The sequence below is a fragment of the Apodemus sylvaticus genome, chromosome 22 (genome assembly GCF_947179515.1).
Source record: "Apodemus sylvaticus chromosome 22, mApoSyl1.1, whole genome shotgun sequence".
NCBI lineage: Eukaryota > Metazoa > Chordata > Mammalia > Rodentia > Muridae > Apodemus > Apodemus sylvaticus.
Genome location: NC_067493.1, coordinates 41,727,573 through 41,743,792, shown reverse-complemented (window position 1 = coordinate 41,743,792; position 16,220 = coordinate 41,727,573). Strand labels below are relative to the sequence as shown.

Genomic DNA, 16,220 nt, shown 5'->3' with positions numbered 1-16,220 from the left:
GGCAAAAAGCAAAGCTTCTTTCCTCTGTGTCCTTTTACCTGTGCTACCACTAGAAATGTGGCCCAGGTCTAGAGTGGGGCTTCCTGCTTTAAATAATTTGGTTAAGAAAATCCTCCCAAGAGTTTGTATCAAGAAAGGCTTCAGTTGATTCTGGAAATAGTTAAGTCTACAACCAAGATTAACTATCACATGACAGACAAGAAACCTACTTTGAGACTGCAGGATGACCTTGAGCTCTTGTTATTCTTGACCCCAACTTTCTCCCAAGTGCTGAAGTAAAAGGCGTCCACCATCACTCCTAGTCTGTGCAGTGCTAGTCCCTTCTAGTCAAACTCAGGGCTTCATGTACTGTAGAAATGCTCATTACCAACTGCCACACATTTCCAGCCTATAGTTTCTGGTCTTTGGCTCTGATGTAATTCCTGCCTCTTCTTCCTACCTCTACAAACCCCTGTTGGCCTATGAGGTTAAAAGAGCCCAGGAATAAGTAATTGGCAGATAACAAAAAGCTGATGCAGGACTGGATAGATGAACTTGCAAGCTAGATGAACTCGAGCATATGGTTTATGCTAGATACTGTGTTATGGTATCTCTCTGACTGACAGAAAGCCTATTTGCTTCCCTGGTACCTTGGTACTAGATCAGGACTTCACGTCACCCTTCCTGTTGCTTTGATGCTGTTTTAGATGGGGTTCCTGGAGATAAGGCACCTCCCAAGTGGTTCTCATGGTCTCTCTCCCTGCAGGAAGCTATAATCAGCACATGGCTCCAGTTCAGTGATGGCTCAGTGACACCCCTGGACATCTATGACACCAAGGACTTCTCCTTGACTGCCATCTCTTTGGATGAGGCTGTCGTGTCCATCCCACAACAACCCCTCTCGCCTTGGTGGCCCACTGTGGTAGCTGAAGGAGAAGGCCAGGGCCCACTGCTCCGGGTCGATATGTCCATCGCTGAGGCCTGTCAGAAATCCAAGCGCAAGAGTGTATTGGCTGTTGGCATTGGCCACGTGGGGGTCAAGTTTGGATGGGATGATGCTGACTCCAGCCAGACTGGAGAAAAGGATGAGGAGGACATCAAGAACCATGCCAGTGATCGTCGGCAGAAGATTCAGGATCTAGAACGCCCAGGCCAGGATGACCTACACCATGGCAACTTTCCTGGGGATCGTGAGGAAGGGGCCCTGCTGAGCGCCACCACCACTACCAAGTCCCTGCTAGATAACAATGTGGGGAAGAGTGGCAGGCGGGATGGGGCCAGGATACACAGCATCCCCATTGACTTTACCAACTTCCCGGCCCATGTGGACCTTCCCAAGGCCAAGGCCGGAGGCACACTGGAGGAGAATGGTCTGATGCAGACAGCCCATGGTCTGAGTGACCTAGAGATTGGGATGTATGCCCTCCTGGGTGTCTTCTGCTTGGCCATCCTTGTCTTTCTCATTAACTGTGCCACCTTTGCCTTCAAGTACAGGCACAAACAGGTGCCTCTGGAAGGCCAGGCATCCATGACCCACTCTCATGACTGGGTGTGGCTGGGCAATGAGGCAGAGCTCTTGGAGAACATTGGGGACCTGTCCCCACCCCAGGACGAGCACACGACCATCATAGACCGAGGGCTGGGAGGCTGTGAGGAGAACAACCACTTGCTTCTCAACGGTGGCTCCCAAAAGCACATGCAGAGCCAAGTCCACAGGTCACCGGGTTCCGGGGGACGGCAGACCAGGGAGCCCAGGCAGGAGCCTGCAAACTCGCCCACCTCCAAGATGAAGAAGGTAAAGTTTGCTACGTTCACCATCCCGCCCGAGGACAGCTGCCCCACGGTGAACTCCATCCTCAGTAGGGAAGATGACATCAAGTGGGTTTGTCAAGACCTGGATGTGGGCGCGCCCAAGGAACTGAGAACCTACCTGGAAAAGTTCCAAGACAGTGTGTAGTGCTCTGACCTCCTCACCAACTTGGGACAGGAGCCTCCTTTCCTCCCTCCCTCAGCAGAGTAGCTGGATGGAAGGAGCTCCCAGTGGACTGAATGAGGAAAGCTGGGGCCCACAAAATACCAGGTAGCGGGTTAGAAGCTGGGAAGGGATGTTTTTATACTAAAGCAGTTTTTTTAGCAGCTAAGGATGGTAGGTTTCCAGAAGTTTGAGTCTCTGCCTCTTCAGTGAGGCAGAGTGGATCCGAAAAGAGAACTGCTCACACATGAGAGTTATTTTATGAATCAAAATACACTGCAGACAAGCTACCAAAAAATATTTGTTAAAAAAATACAAAAAGACAAATAAAAAAAACCACAAATGACTGTCGGTTTATATTTCTAATAAAGGAACAAAATGTAAAAATAGGGCTTGCTAAGAGAAGGCCTCCATTTTAATTCAATCTTTATGTTTCTGAGGACAGTCCAGGTCTGTTAGCCTGGTGCCCAAGGAGAGGCACATCTGAACACTGGTCACCTCTTAGAAAGAACGAGAAATTTCCATTTGATTCCATATTTCTTTTTGCTTCCATGTTTCCTTCTGGGGTCCTCGGCTTCCGTCTGATTTAATGTGATGTTTATCTCTGAGGACCAAGTGGTATATTTTCCTAAATGAAATGTAAATTATATTTCTATTCATTAGATAGGGTTTTTTTCCCTCTTTTTAGGAAGAGCATCAATGTGTCCAGTCTTTACATTGTAACATTAGCCTGTTTTTATATTATATTGCCCCTGCTTTGTTAAAATCATCTGGCTTGTTTGAAATTCTTTTTGGGTTTTGTTGTTGTTGTTGTTGTTGTTGTTAACAATATAGGAAGTACACAGTTCCTTCCGTGGGGAGAGTACACTCCACAATCTATCATCAGCTGAGTCAGGCCAGTGAGTGGAATCGTATTCACAGTGAGTGGAATAGTATTCACAAGAGAACAGAGTGCAGCCTCTGACACCTGGCCACTTCCCATGGGGTCAGAGACTCAATCGGTGTCTCCATCACTGTGGGCATAGGGATGCCTCTGTGTGGAGAGCTGTGAGTGAAGTCTGTAAGTGCAAGGTAAGCAGAGTCAGGCAGATGGGCCATGGCTACCACAAGATACAGCCGACACTATACTGAACAAACAGAAAAGACGTTTGGGGGCAGGGGTTGAGTTATCTGATTTTATTATTGGGCAGGATGAACCAGCATACACTCAAAATGATTTTTTTAAAAAAAAATCTATGTTAGATTGTCCATCAAACTGTGGCTTTGAACAGTGTGGCTGTGTAACAGTACAATGCAGTGTCATATCCACTCAAAACCGAGCGTTTGCATGAAAAGCAGGAGGTCGCAGATAAGCTAGGATGTCCGGAGCCTGGAGCTCTCCATCCATCAGCGAAGGAAGAGGACATTGGGTACTGTGACCCTCAGCAGAGCAGCATTCACAGAGAGACCAGGGGACAGCCATTGTTTTGATGTTTTTGTTTCTATCACTAAAACTCAGTAGCTGAGAAAAGGTCTCGGAAGCCTAGTGACCTTGGTTGGACCTTTGACACATATATTTGTAGCATTTACAATAGATTTTTAAGAAAGCTATTTATTTACACCTGTGGTGGCAGTTGTCATTAAAGCGCTGGCCATGCTTCAGAAGTCAGTGTCTCGTGGGACTCTCTTTACTTTATCTGCTTCCTGTCTTCCAATCCTGACAGGCACAAGCCTGCAGAAGAACTCACGTTTTAAAGAAGAAACAGTACACTTGCCCCTCCCCTGCTTCACCTCTGGGCAGATCCAGAGTTATTCTGATGATGGACAGTTTTGATCACATATCCACTCAGGGTCACAGCAGGGCAGCCTAGGGCACCTCGAGGCAGCTGGTCACATCCACGGTCAGGAAGCAGAGAGAGGTGGGTGCTAGTGCTCCAATCGCTGTCTCCTTTTTCTTCAGTCCAGGACCCCAGCCCGTGGGATGGTGCTGCCCACATTCAGGGTGGGTCTTCCCTTGTGAATTAACCCAGTCTAGAAACTCTCTCTCACACACACACATGCCCAGACATTTATCCCCTATGTGACTCTAGAGCCTAATGGGTCATCAATACTCATCAATGACAATCTATATCCCAGGAACCACTGAAAGGAAACTGGGGTCAGTGGCAGACATTACTTTCAGCACAAACCTAAGGATCAGAGTTCAGATCCTTGAATACTGGGTGGTGGGCAGAGACACAATTCATTAGAGCAAGCTGGCTATGGAGACATGCTGTATCAGTGAGCTCTGGGTTTGATTGAGAGACCCTGCCTCTTTGAATAAGGTAGTATTCAAAGTAATGGAGGATGATTCCTGACATCATCCCGTCTCCACATATATGTAAGCAAGCCTACCCGTGTGGACCACACACACTCATGAAAATACAAAGAGATCAACCTTTCTCGTTTATTTCAGTCACCGGGGATCTTTCACCAGATCCAAACACCTCTTTTTTTTTTTTTTTTTTTTTTTTTTTTTTTTTTTTTTTGGATTTTCGAGACAGGGTTTCTCAGTGTAGCCCCGGCTGTCCTGGAACTCACTCTGCAGACCAGGCTGGCCTCAAACTCAGAAATCTGCCTTCCTCTGCCTCCCAAGTGCTGGGATTAAAGGCATGTGCCACCACTGCCCAGCCCAAATGACTCTTATAATACAAACTTACGACTCAAATATGACCTCACATAGACACTTGGGGTTTCTATTGTCAGACCCTCAATCAATTAGATGTGCCCTCAAGGATTCACCACCTTCTCTCTGAACCACCAGCTCTGCCCAGCCTCCCTCTTATGGTGAACTCATATCTTCACTGTATACAAGCACAGGGCATCTAACTTATCCCAAGGACCTGGATGTCAACTGTCTTTCAAACATCTCTCTCTGCAGACAGGAGCCTACAGAAGCTAATGTTTCTTCATCTGGTTCTAGTCATAAAATCCAACAATCTACTTGGCACCAGCTAACTAGCTGTACCTTCGCTTACAAAGGGTGAGGTAATGAGTGGGACTAGGGGGCAGGCAGTCAAAAACGGAAGTGGACAACTGTAGGCAGGTGTAAGCCACACAGCTACTCGAGTGTCACCTCTTATTCCTTGACAGACTTACGCAGTCTTTTCATGGTCTTTCACAAATGAGCTGGGCTGGGATGACAACTCAGTTGGTTAAGAGCACTTGCCAGACAAGCATGAGGAACTGCAGTTGTCTCCTCCGACTCTATCCCTGCAGAAAAAGCTAGGCCTGAGGGCAAATTGGAGGCCAGGGAGAGATTCTGTCTCAAAAGAAAATGTGTGGACAGCTTCTAAAGAACAACGCTCAGTTGTTCACACACACACACACACACAATGATGGTCAAAATAAAGGAATAGAATACTTCTTAAGTTCACATGGAAACCTTCATATCTCTATTAACACCAGTATTCACTACAGAAATGAGACTCTGTTCAATGGAGTTTTATTCTATGCCAGGACCTGTGTTAAGCCTTGTCCAGTTATGGACCCAGCACAGAGGTGTGAACCTTATCACTGACAAGGAGTCCAGCTCAAAGCATCATCTTTAAGGTCACAGCTAGAATGTGACAAAAGTAGGATTCTGTATCCAAAGAGGATGATCTAAATTACCATGTGAATGCAAGCTTTACATACATTATCTTGGGTTAAAAATGGAATTGGAGCTATAGAAAAAAAAAAAAAATCAGGTCCACTACATGACATTTGGGAGACAAAGAAAAGCCAAAGAAATAAAAAGAGACTGAAAAAAAACCTCCCCTCTCCTTTTAGAAAGAGAAATGAGTACCACACCTTATCAGAAGAGGGTGTCTTTTTCATCTTCAGTTTTGCACATGATTTTGTGTGCATTTCAATTCTCAAAGCTAATTGCTATAAACAAGAGCCCCAGCTTATTTTTAAAACTTAAAGGAGCCCATAAACATTGCTTAAAAGAAACACTTTTTGTGAGACCAAATCTTATCTGTGGCCCAGGCTAGACTGGAGCTCAATACGTAGCCCAGACTGACCTCAGACTTGCACCAATTCTCCTACCGCACACATGCACACACCCAAGCCTGGTATTACAAAAGTACATCAACATACCATGTTTTCATAGCATCAGAAGGTGCTAGGCAGGCTGCTGAGGGAGAAAGGTCATCGAAGGTCTTATCTTTTTTTTTTTTTTTTTTTTTTGGCTTCGGGAGAGATGACTCATTTTATTACTCTTAACTTGACCCTATCTTTCCCACTTTAGGTTCCAACTCTGTAGTTAGGCCACACCCTCCCCCTTAACAGTTGGGCCCCTGGGAGGTGAAGGGGCAAACCACAAAGTTTGGGGAAAGGCAAGGTCGCATACCTCTCAAACAAGGAAATAAAAAGGGCTGAGTAACTGTACAAACTGCATGTGGAGTAAGCAATCCTCCCCCAGCCCCCCACACACTGGCCAAACGCATAGTCTCTGGCTTCTTGAGCTCAATCATAGCCTGAAGTTAGTATGCCAGCGATGCTGCGAGACCACCAGGCATCATTCAACATATACAGGGGCTCCAGCAGTTTGAAGATGGTCGGTACAGTTAGGGTCCTGACGCTCTCTCTCTCTCTCAAGAGCGCGGGCTCGGGCAACTTTGGCTTCATCTTCCAGCTCATCAAGGAAACGCTCCTGGGCCACCGAGTAGAAGGTGTAACCATAAATTGCTAACACCAGGGCCCCGATGCCCAGGCCGGTCATGATATTCCGGGTTCGCCGCTGTGGCAGTGTTTTCTGCCACTGGGCAAGTTGGACCTGCCGAATAAACTGCAACTGCGCAGGGGTCAATTTCTCCCGCGACGGGTCGATGCGCTGAGCGAATGGAGCATTTCCATTCTTAGCATTCAGAGGGTCACCAGCTCCCGGAGCTGCCATGTTGCTGCTCCGCCCTCGAAGGTCTTATCTTTAGAAGCTACAGTACTGACCTGCCAGGCAAGATGAGCCACTGGTGCAATGACAAGATTGGGGTTTTTTGTGGTTTGTTTGTTTGTTTGTTTTTAATGTATTCACCATTGCTCTCTTTAGACAGAAGAGGGCATCAGAACCCATTGCAGATGGTTGTGAGCCACCATGTGGTTGCTGGGAGTTAGTTGAACTCAGGACCTCTGGAAGAGCAATCACTGCTCTTAACCACTGAGCTATCTCCCCAAGCCATGGCAAGATTGCTAATGGGGTTGCCAAACACTCTCTTGACTGGATTGAAGCCTGCTCCCCAGGAGGAAATTCACGTCTGTCACTGTTAAGATGGTCAACACCCATGGCTCAGGAAGACTTAAGTCCTATAGGAGGACCTACTGATGACAATTTTCTAAATGGTCATGTTATCAGACTTCCTTCTACATGGTTATGTCTATACCCTTAGATTTGTACTGCTCGCAGCCTTGCAAAGGGAAGCTTCTTAACTGTGGCATATGGTGGCTAAGGCAGAGACACAGTTCTGCTCAAAGTGCTGAGAATAAGAGATTGTAAGGGCTTAGCCCCTCCCCCCCCCAAGGCCCAGGGAACACCAAGGAAGAACAGGCAGAAAGAATATAAAACACAGAGGATGGGAGGAAGCTGTGAAATGTTGTCCTCTGAACACCATGTGGCTGTTGCCCACATGAGCACAAAGCAGCTGTGGTCACCTGCACAGGATCAAGCCAGTTAAAAACCCCAGCATGGAGAGGGAAGGGGTTCCTGGGGCCATGACCCTAGCTGAGGAGCTGTTGACAGTTGATTGCTTCTGGGGGTGCAGGTCACTTTTCTTTAGGAGTATGGCTACTGGTAGGTTTCCCATGTCCCAGTGGATGACCCCACACCCATGAACATATAAGGAGCACTAACTGAGCCCATGGGAACAGAAGGCATGAAGTTACAGAGAGGAGGTATTATGGGCAGTCCTGGAAAGAGTTGAAATGGGGAGTGAGCAGTAAATGTGATCAAGATAGGTATATACATGTCTGAAATTTTCAAAGGATGTGAGAATTAATGTTTAAAAAAATATATTAAGGGACTGAAGAGATGGCTCAGTGGTTAGGAGCACTGACTGCTCTTCCAGAGGTCCTGAGTTCAATTCCCGGCAACCACATGATGGCTCCTGCAACCATCTGGAATGGGATCCGATGCCCTCTTCTGGTGTGTCAGAAGACAGCTACAGTGTACTCACATGTAAATAAAACAAATAAATTGTATTAATTATTTTAAATTTACTTATATTTTAATATTTATATTTTATATTTATAACTTTTATGGTTTATTATGAAAACTCAGTGAAGTTTTAATGAGGCTGAGAGGCCATCAAGAAGGTCAACAACGGCCACTCAGGGGAATGCCATTTAACTTGAGCCTCTAGGTGCATCTGAGATAGGGACCGCTCTGCACAAAATACAGAGGGAAGTCTGGGTATGAGGACTGATAGAAAGGGATATGGCCAGGACACGCTGGACCAAAACATAAATAAACACAATGGGGATACAAAGATGAGTTTCCTGTGTATAGCAAAAACAGTGGGGTCACACACACACCATCCATTTTTCCCTCCCTGTGCAACCTTAAGAGAACAGAGGCCAAGGCTGGAGAGATGGCTCAGTGGTTAAGAGCACTGTCTGTTCTTCCAGAGGTCCTGAGTTCAATTCCCAGCAACCACATGGTGGCTCACAACCATCTGTAATGGGATCTTCTAGCATGCAGGCATATATACAAATAGAGCACTCACTTGCATAAAATAAATAATTAAAATCTTAAAAAAAAAAAAAAAAACAACAGAGGCCAGATGGCACCCGTATACCACCTTGTAAAGTGGGCACATTTGCCCCAGGTTGCACAGTGTCCAGCTATTTGGCTACAGCCATCCTGGGTTGAGTTTGAGGATGCTACGCTGAGCTCCCAACAGGTTTTCACACGAGGCACATTTACTTCCAGACATGTTACTTCCGAACAGCATAAACTTAAACAAACATGGGAAAGTCGAGGCTCTGACAGCTGAATTCTGCTTACAGGCAGACAGGCTAACCAGAAAATCTGTGTCAAGAGAGACTTGAAGCAGCCAGAGACAGAGGCCAATTTCTCCCAGCACCACTTTGCTTCCGGGGAAAACCTTAGATTACGTTTCAGAGAATGAGACACTTTATGGCATATTTTTTTTCCAATTTACTTTCTACCAACCAAAATGTTTTATTCAAACAGACTTTTTTCTTCCCCTGTCAAAAAAAAAAAAAAAAGTCACCAAGTAGAAGGAAATCACCTGACTGTGAAATTTCACTGATTTTTTTTTTTTTTAAAGTCCAGGTTAAGCTAAGGGTCAAGATTTCCCTTCTACCAGTTCTACTGACCTTTGAATGTTCTGGAAGGCTCTGTGGGGACACTGAAGAGAGCTGTGTGGCTGGCTGCAATTCCCTTCAGCCATGGAGAGGAGCCACTGTACCAATAAAGAGGGTGTAGGGGTGCATTGGGTATGTCCAGACATAACAAAGCAGAGAAAGCAAGAGACATGAGATTACATGGGTCTAGGGCTTCCCTTAATCCATCAGGATTAATGGTGTTCAATAATTAAATCTACATTGCCCCAACTTCCAAATAGGGTCACAGGCTGAGGATCTGGGTGGACCCAAAGTAGAGGTAGGGCAATTTCCAGCCAGATAGAGGACACAGCAGGACTCTGTTAGCAGATTAACTTGCAGATTAATTTGCAGACTCTGTTGCAGATTAACTTGGAGTCTCCCTGAGACTCCAGCAGGGACAGTCCCCACTGTTCACAGCTTTTGATATTGAACATGCAAGAACAAGCCCTTAGTGTTCCTACCTGTGTTAGTTACGGCTCTCATGACTGTGCCAGTATACTTGACAGAAGCAGTTTTGGTCCACAGCTTCGGGGGTTCCATCTATCATGGTGGGGAAGGAGGGATATGGTGACTGCATGCATAGCATAGAGGATTGTCACACAGAAGCCACATGAAGAGGAGACTGCCCCCAGCCTACATGTGAGACTTTCGTGCGTACTCGCCATTCTCTGTTCTTAACACATCTCTGTCTTGGGAGTCACACACACACAAGGCTCAAGACCCAGACACTTGCACTGGGTCCTCTGTATCCATCTGTTGCCACCTGTGGCTCCAGTGGAAGCCGGGTGAAGCGTTGGGGAAGCTGAGGCTTAAAGATTGCCTTTCTGATCAGCTCCTTGGTGATGTTGAAGAGCATGGATCAATACATCTGGGCAGTGAGAGCCTGGGGGGGAGGGCAAGACAGAAACAGGGCGAGTGGAGTGAGAAACAGAGGGAATCAGGGAACCAGAGAGAGACCTCCTTCCTGAAGACATCACAGATGGTGGCAGCAGAAGCCACAACTGACATGCTCTAGGGGAATCAACCCCCGCCTCAGGGTCAAACTTAGCCAGAGGTGGGTCACATGTCACTGGAGTCTTGCCAGTGATGGAGAAATGTAGGAGACTGGTCACCATGACTGCTTTTCAGATGATAGAGACATTTACTTTGTTCAGTGATTTTAGTTATTGGCATTTCAGATAGACAACCCTGGCTTGTACCTCAGCAGTTTCCACAACAAGATATAGCAACAATGAAGAACAGGGAACAGGAGCTCACACAAAAACTCACTTGTAGGCTGGGCACAATATACACCTTTAATCTCAACACTGAAAAAATCCAGTAGGGTGGTTGCATGAGGATGACCTGCAGGGGTTGATTCTATTTCTCCACACTCAGATTATATAGTCCATCATTAAGACAAGTTGCGGCAGGAACTTAAAGGTAGGCCTGCTTGCCGACCAAGGAACTCACTCAAGGAAGTAACTAAAGCAGGAACCATGGAAGTCTCAGCTTGCTGGCTTTCTTACTTTAGTACAGGACCACCTGCCCAGGGAATGGTGCTGCCCCCAGTGGGCCACGCCCTCCCAAGTCAATCAAGACAAACAACCCCACCACCACCACCCAACCCCAGACATGCACACAGGCCAATCTGACCTGGACAATCCCTCAACTGAGACTCTCTTCCCAAATGACTCTAGGCTATGTCAAGTTGACAGCTGAAGCCAGCTAGGACAAGAAGTAATCATTGCTTAATGTAGATGACAGCGGGGACTGCAGAAGTGACAACCAAGTCTCTTTTCTTCTGGGGCGATCAAACTGTTCTAAAATCATGACAGTATACATTTGAGAATAAAACTTGGCAAGCTCAGGCACTTATGAGTGGCAGTGGGCAAAGCCATTCATAACCCCATCCCTTCCTCTGGTAATTGGTGATGATGCCAGGCTTAAAACACCATGAGACTTTTTAATTTGGTGGAAGCAAAACACATCACCAGGTCACACGGTGCTAAATCTGCTCATGGGAAAGTAGTGTTTCTGGTCTCATTGCTAACTTCTATGGTGAAGAATGCCTCCATTAACCTTCCTTGTTCTGTTGAGACTGGATTTGAGTCCCCCAGCACTGGGCCCTAGGGACACAGGTTGGCTGTTGTCTGGATACCACGCTCAGGAAGGTCTCCTCTTGCCTTTGCTCCTATGAAGAGAGGTGAATTGAGATGTGACTCTGAGGTATGTAAGAGACCAGCGCAGACTGACAATACCCAGAGAGGATCTGAACACCTGTGTTGAGCTCACCCAGAGCCTCTAAGGAAATCGACTCCTTCCTAATGCTTTGTATCAGCGAAGGATCACAATCTGCACTCTCTCCACCCCTCCTTCCCTCCCCAGGGGAGGAAAAATATTAAACTTCATTCAAGGCACCCTGGAAACAAACTGTGAACTCTTGACTCTGATCAATCTAGAAGGACTTTCCCACTTTAAGAAACGGTTTTCTGTTTTCATACTCAAGTCACAGGCTGAATTTCTTTTTCTTAAGTTCTGAAAATGATTCATGGAGCAGGAGAAGTGGTGATTTTTCTAAGAGCTAACCACAATTGCCCCTATTATCTAATTAAACATCAGCAAAAAATACCTTTGGCTTTGGTAGGGACCCCTTGAGGGGGACGTTATGCTTTTTATAAAGACCAGTACTCATTGTGGAATTTGTGTGATGGACAGGTAGGACCATGTTCTGTGTCATGGAGGATCTTGGAGAATAGCTTGCATAGATAAGCAGAGAAAAGAAGTCTCTAAAAGCAGGGAAGATCAGAGCTTATCTTCCATGGCGCCCTCTTCCTGCGCAAGGTGGGCACTTGCCTGGACCTCATGTCAGAAAGCCTGGCTCTGCTCTGCTCCACCTGTATTCTTATCTACCCATGTCTTCCCTTAAACTTCCTGTCATGGAGTGTGTCTAGGGATGAAACTTTTGAGAGAGAAGATTACAAGAAAACAAGGGTGCTCCTGTGGGCTGTGAGTGATTGTCCTCTGAACCAAGTAACAATTATCTTCAGGAGTTTGGCTGTGCTCCTTTGTGGAAGAACTATCCCAGCTGGGCTTGCTGACTGATTATGTCCCCTCATGGAGGAATGGACAGGGATATGAGATTCTCACTTGAGTATACAGCAGTTCCCAACCATCTCTTGTATGCTAGGCTGTCTCAGGGAGGGACTAGTGGATGTAGCCCGGGGAAGACTAGAGTGTGTGTGCCTCTATCTGTGTGGCTAGAGGGAAAATTCCTCACCCCTACTCGTTAAGGCTTTCCAGGTGTGATCTGTTGAGGGAAGAGTACCCACACCCCTATAAGTAACCTTCACCCACATTTTGTAAGTAAGTTCAATAGACTCATTGATTCTTGTCTTAGGGTTTTATTGCTGTGAGGAGATACCATGACCAAAGCAATGCTTATAGAGGAAAACATATCATTGGAGCCGGCTTACAGTTTCAGAGGTTCGATCCATTATCATCATGGTGGGAATCATGGCAGAGTGCAAGCAGAAGTGGGGTTGAGGGAGCTGAGAGTTCTACATCTTGATCCACGGGCAGCAGGAAACCGCATCTCACACTGGGCGTAGCTTGAACATATATATAACCTCAAAGCCCACTTCCACAGTGACATACTTCCTCCAACAAGGCCACACCTACTCAACAAGGCCACACCTTTCTAGTAGTGCCACTCCCTATGGCCAAGCATTCAAATACATGAGTCTATGGGGGCCATACTTACTCAAACTGCCACAGTTCCTGAGTGAATTTTGACAGAATCATGCCTCAGTTTGATATTAGGATCTTAGAAGAAGAGGTGAACATTGATATGTCTCCTCCTGGGAAGGAATTTTAGCAGCAGCTATGAGATGTTCCCACTTGGTCACTGTTTGAATACATAATCCCCATTGGTGGTTGTATTAACTCCTTTTTCATTGCTGTGTTAAAACACCACTAGCAAAGCAATCTGTAGAAGCAAGAGTTTATGTTGGACTTATACTTCCAAAGGGATAAGAGTCCATCGTGGTGGGGAAGGGTGGCAGCTGGCAGGTATGGTGGCAGGAGCAGGAAGCTGAGAGAACACATCTTCAAACACCAATGAAAAGTCAACCATGAACTGGCAGAGGTGCGGGTGTTGTGGGAATCCTTCCAAAATAAGCAAACGGCAACTGACAGTGACAGGAAGATGTCAACAGACGGGGAACAGAGCCAGGGCAGCTCCTAAAAGGTTCCACTCTCATTTCCAGTTTGCTCTCTGCTTTTATACTCTAAGACCACAAGGTGGGGCGGGCAAGCAAGCAAGACTTTACAGAAGTATATGTGGTGGTCAGCAGTTGTGAACATCAGTGACCCATTTTTTTTTTTTTGGCTGTTTCCCCTGGGTCATTCTATCCCAGGTAGCAAGTGAAGTCATGCTTGACAAATAGGTAGAAAAATTAGTGCTGTAATTAAATCACTAACGAAATTAATAGATCAGCATCCAACAATTAGTCTTTTCCATTATTCTACTTCAAAGGGCTATTTATCTCAAAGCCCATCCCCAATGACGTACTTCCTCCATCAAGGCCACACCTTCTAAACCTCCCAAAACAGTAGCACTGATTGGGCAACAAGTATTCAAGTGCCCGAGAGTGGCAGGTGTGTGTGTGTGTGTGTGTGTGTGTGTGTGTGTGAGAGAGAGAGAGAGAGAGAGAGAGAGAGAGATTTTCTCATTTGAACAGCCACCCCAACGCTAGTTTAGAAGGCTCTGGCATTTTTAGAAGGTGGAGCCTCACTGGAAGAGCCTCACTTGAGTTGACGGTCCTTGAGATTTGTATAGCTTGGCTTCATGTCTGTCTCTGCTTCTGGACTGGGGATACAACTCCCAAGCAGCCAGCTACCTACCACTCATACTGTCATTCCTTCTACGCCATGATGGACTCTGTCCCCTTGAATTCCCCCTTGAATTGTGCGCCCTTTCTCCTTTAAGTTTCTGCTTGCCAGATATTTGGTCACAACACTGAGAAGAAGACTAAACATGGCCTCCCCTAATGTGGCCAATGTTCTTATGTGTGTGTGGGGGGGGGGGGGCTGGAGAGATAATCGCCTTCTCTGCGCATAGTAGGGTAGGGCATTCACATGGTGTTGCCATGGAAACCCTTATCTGCCTCTGAAGCCCATCCTCAGCCACTTCTTACTCAGTGACGTTCACTTCTGCATTCCATACAAATTGTAATATGTTCTGATGATTGCTAAGTTGCTGCCCCTGTGATTCACGGACCACACAGACAGTTCTCTCTGTGTTTTTGTCCAAAATACCATGGCATCCTCCTTCAAGACAAGTTCACGGGTTCATGGTTTGGCTCCCAACCAGAAGGCCAAAATTGTTCTTCTTCTTCCTCTTTCAGAGATATAAGAGGTATAGACATGTGCTGTCCCCTGGGTGCTTGGAGCAAGGTTACAGCCTCAAGACTACTTCCTGGGTTTTGAACCCAGGAAGTCACAAGAGATGAGAGAAACGAAATCAAGATGGGGCCTGAACTCTCCTTGGAACACTCACCCATGCTGTCTTTCAGTGGTTTTAATATCTCTTGTGCCTGGGAAATGGCTCAGGGTGTAAAGCTGCTTGTGACAACCTGAGTTCAATTCCTGGACCCTACACAATAAGAGAACAAACTCCTGAAAGTTGTCTTCCAACCTCTACCCATGTACCATGACACACATGTGCTTAAATACACACACATACATGTTCTGTTTTATTACATTTATTTAGTCTCTCTTTCTTTCTGTGTGTGTGTGTGTGTGTGTGTGTGTGTGTGTGCCTCCAGGTATGTGTATGTGGTGTGTGTGTGCCTCCAGGTATGTGTATGTGGTGTGTGTGTGTGTGTGTGTGTGTGTGTGTGTGTGTGTGTGTTATGTGTATGGGAGAGTGATATGTCTGGTATGTTTGCATATGTGTGGTGTGTGTTAGGGATGGTAGTATGTCTAGTGGAGGGGTATGTGCGTGTATGTGTGGTATGTGTGTGTGTGGTATGTATATATGTGATTGTATGTGTATGTTTGTATATGTGTGTGTTTGTGGTGTGTGAGGGTGGTATATCTAGTGTGCATATGGTATGTGTGTATATATATATGTGTGAGGTGGTAGGGTGTGTGTGTGTGTGTGTGTGTGTGTGTTCTTGTGCCAGGGGTGCACAGACTGATCAGAAGACAATGTACAGGACTCGGTTCTCTCCTTCCACCATCTGGGTCCCAGACATTGATCTCAGGCCATCAGGCAAGGCTTCCAGCACTGTTAGCTGTCAGACAATCTCTCTGCCCTACATATAAATTCTTGAAGCTGCAGGTATAACTAGATACAGGTGTTCATACAAGGTCTTGGTTATATATCTGTTGACTCTACCATTCTTTGTCCTTTCTCTGTCTCAGGCAGCAGGAAGGGACCATAAGGAGACATCATAGCTCTTCAGTCCCTCTAGAAAGAGAACCAGATTCTCCTCTGTCCACCCAAATGTCTGAATCACTGCATGGGTCAAAGGTCAGCTTCACGGATTCATTCCATAAATGTTAATGCTTTGTTTACCCCTAGTGGAAGAAAACACATGTAGGACTTTGACAGGGGGAAGAAAGGATGGTATAGCTTTTATCAGATGACTCAGCTCCTGTAGAACAAATGTGCCTCTAGGTAAATCCACACACCTTTCTGAAACCAGCTTTAGCTGCATTTGGGGTAGGAGGGAGGTTAAACATCTTTGTCTGCCCCTCCTGGCCCTTTGCACCCAGAGAGTGCTATGGGTTTAGAAAGGGAGTTCCAATATGCTGAACAGAGATGGCCATGTATTTGGACATTCATTAATATCTTTGCAGTCATGACATCTTGTCTTTAAGAAACTGCCAAATCCCTCTTCCGTCCTCCCTTCCCTTCCCTTCCCGCGACTTCCTTGCC

General features: G+C 46.2%; 2 protein-coding genes across 2 annotated transcripts in view; one reads left to right on the top strand and one right to left on the bottom strand.

Moving 5' to 3' along the window:
• Nucleotides 1–2,225, top strand: part of Tmem132c (transmembrane protein 132C) — a 303,815-nt gene extending 301,590 nt beyond the window's left edge. Inside the window, exon 10 of the mRNA XM_052167638.1 lies at nt 746–2,225. Coding sequence (XP_052023598.1) covers nt 746–1,936 — 1,191 coding nt within the window. The 3' untranslated portion in view covers nt 1,937–2,225. The remainder of the gene's footprint in view (nt 1–745) is intronic.
• A 4,167-nt stretch (nt 2,226–6,392) lies between these two features.
• Nucleotides 6,393–6,861, bottom strand: LOC127672689 (cytochrome c oxidase assembly factor 3 homolog, mitochondrial-like). The gene has a single exon (XM_052167997.1). It carries the CDS (start codon nt 6,849–6,851, stop codon nt 6,474–6,476), a length of 378 nt encoding a protein of 125 aa, XP_052023957.1. The 5' UTR covers nt 6,852–6,861; the 3' UTR covers nt 6,393–6,473.
• Nucleotides 6,862–16,220: the final 9,359 nt, after the last annotated feature.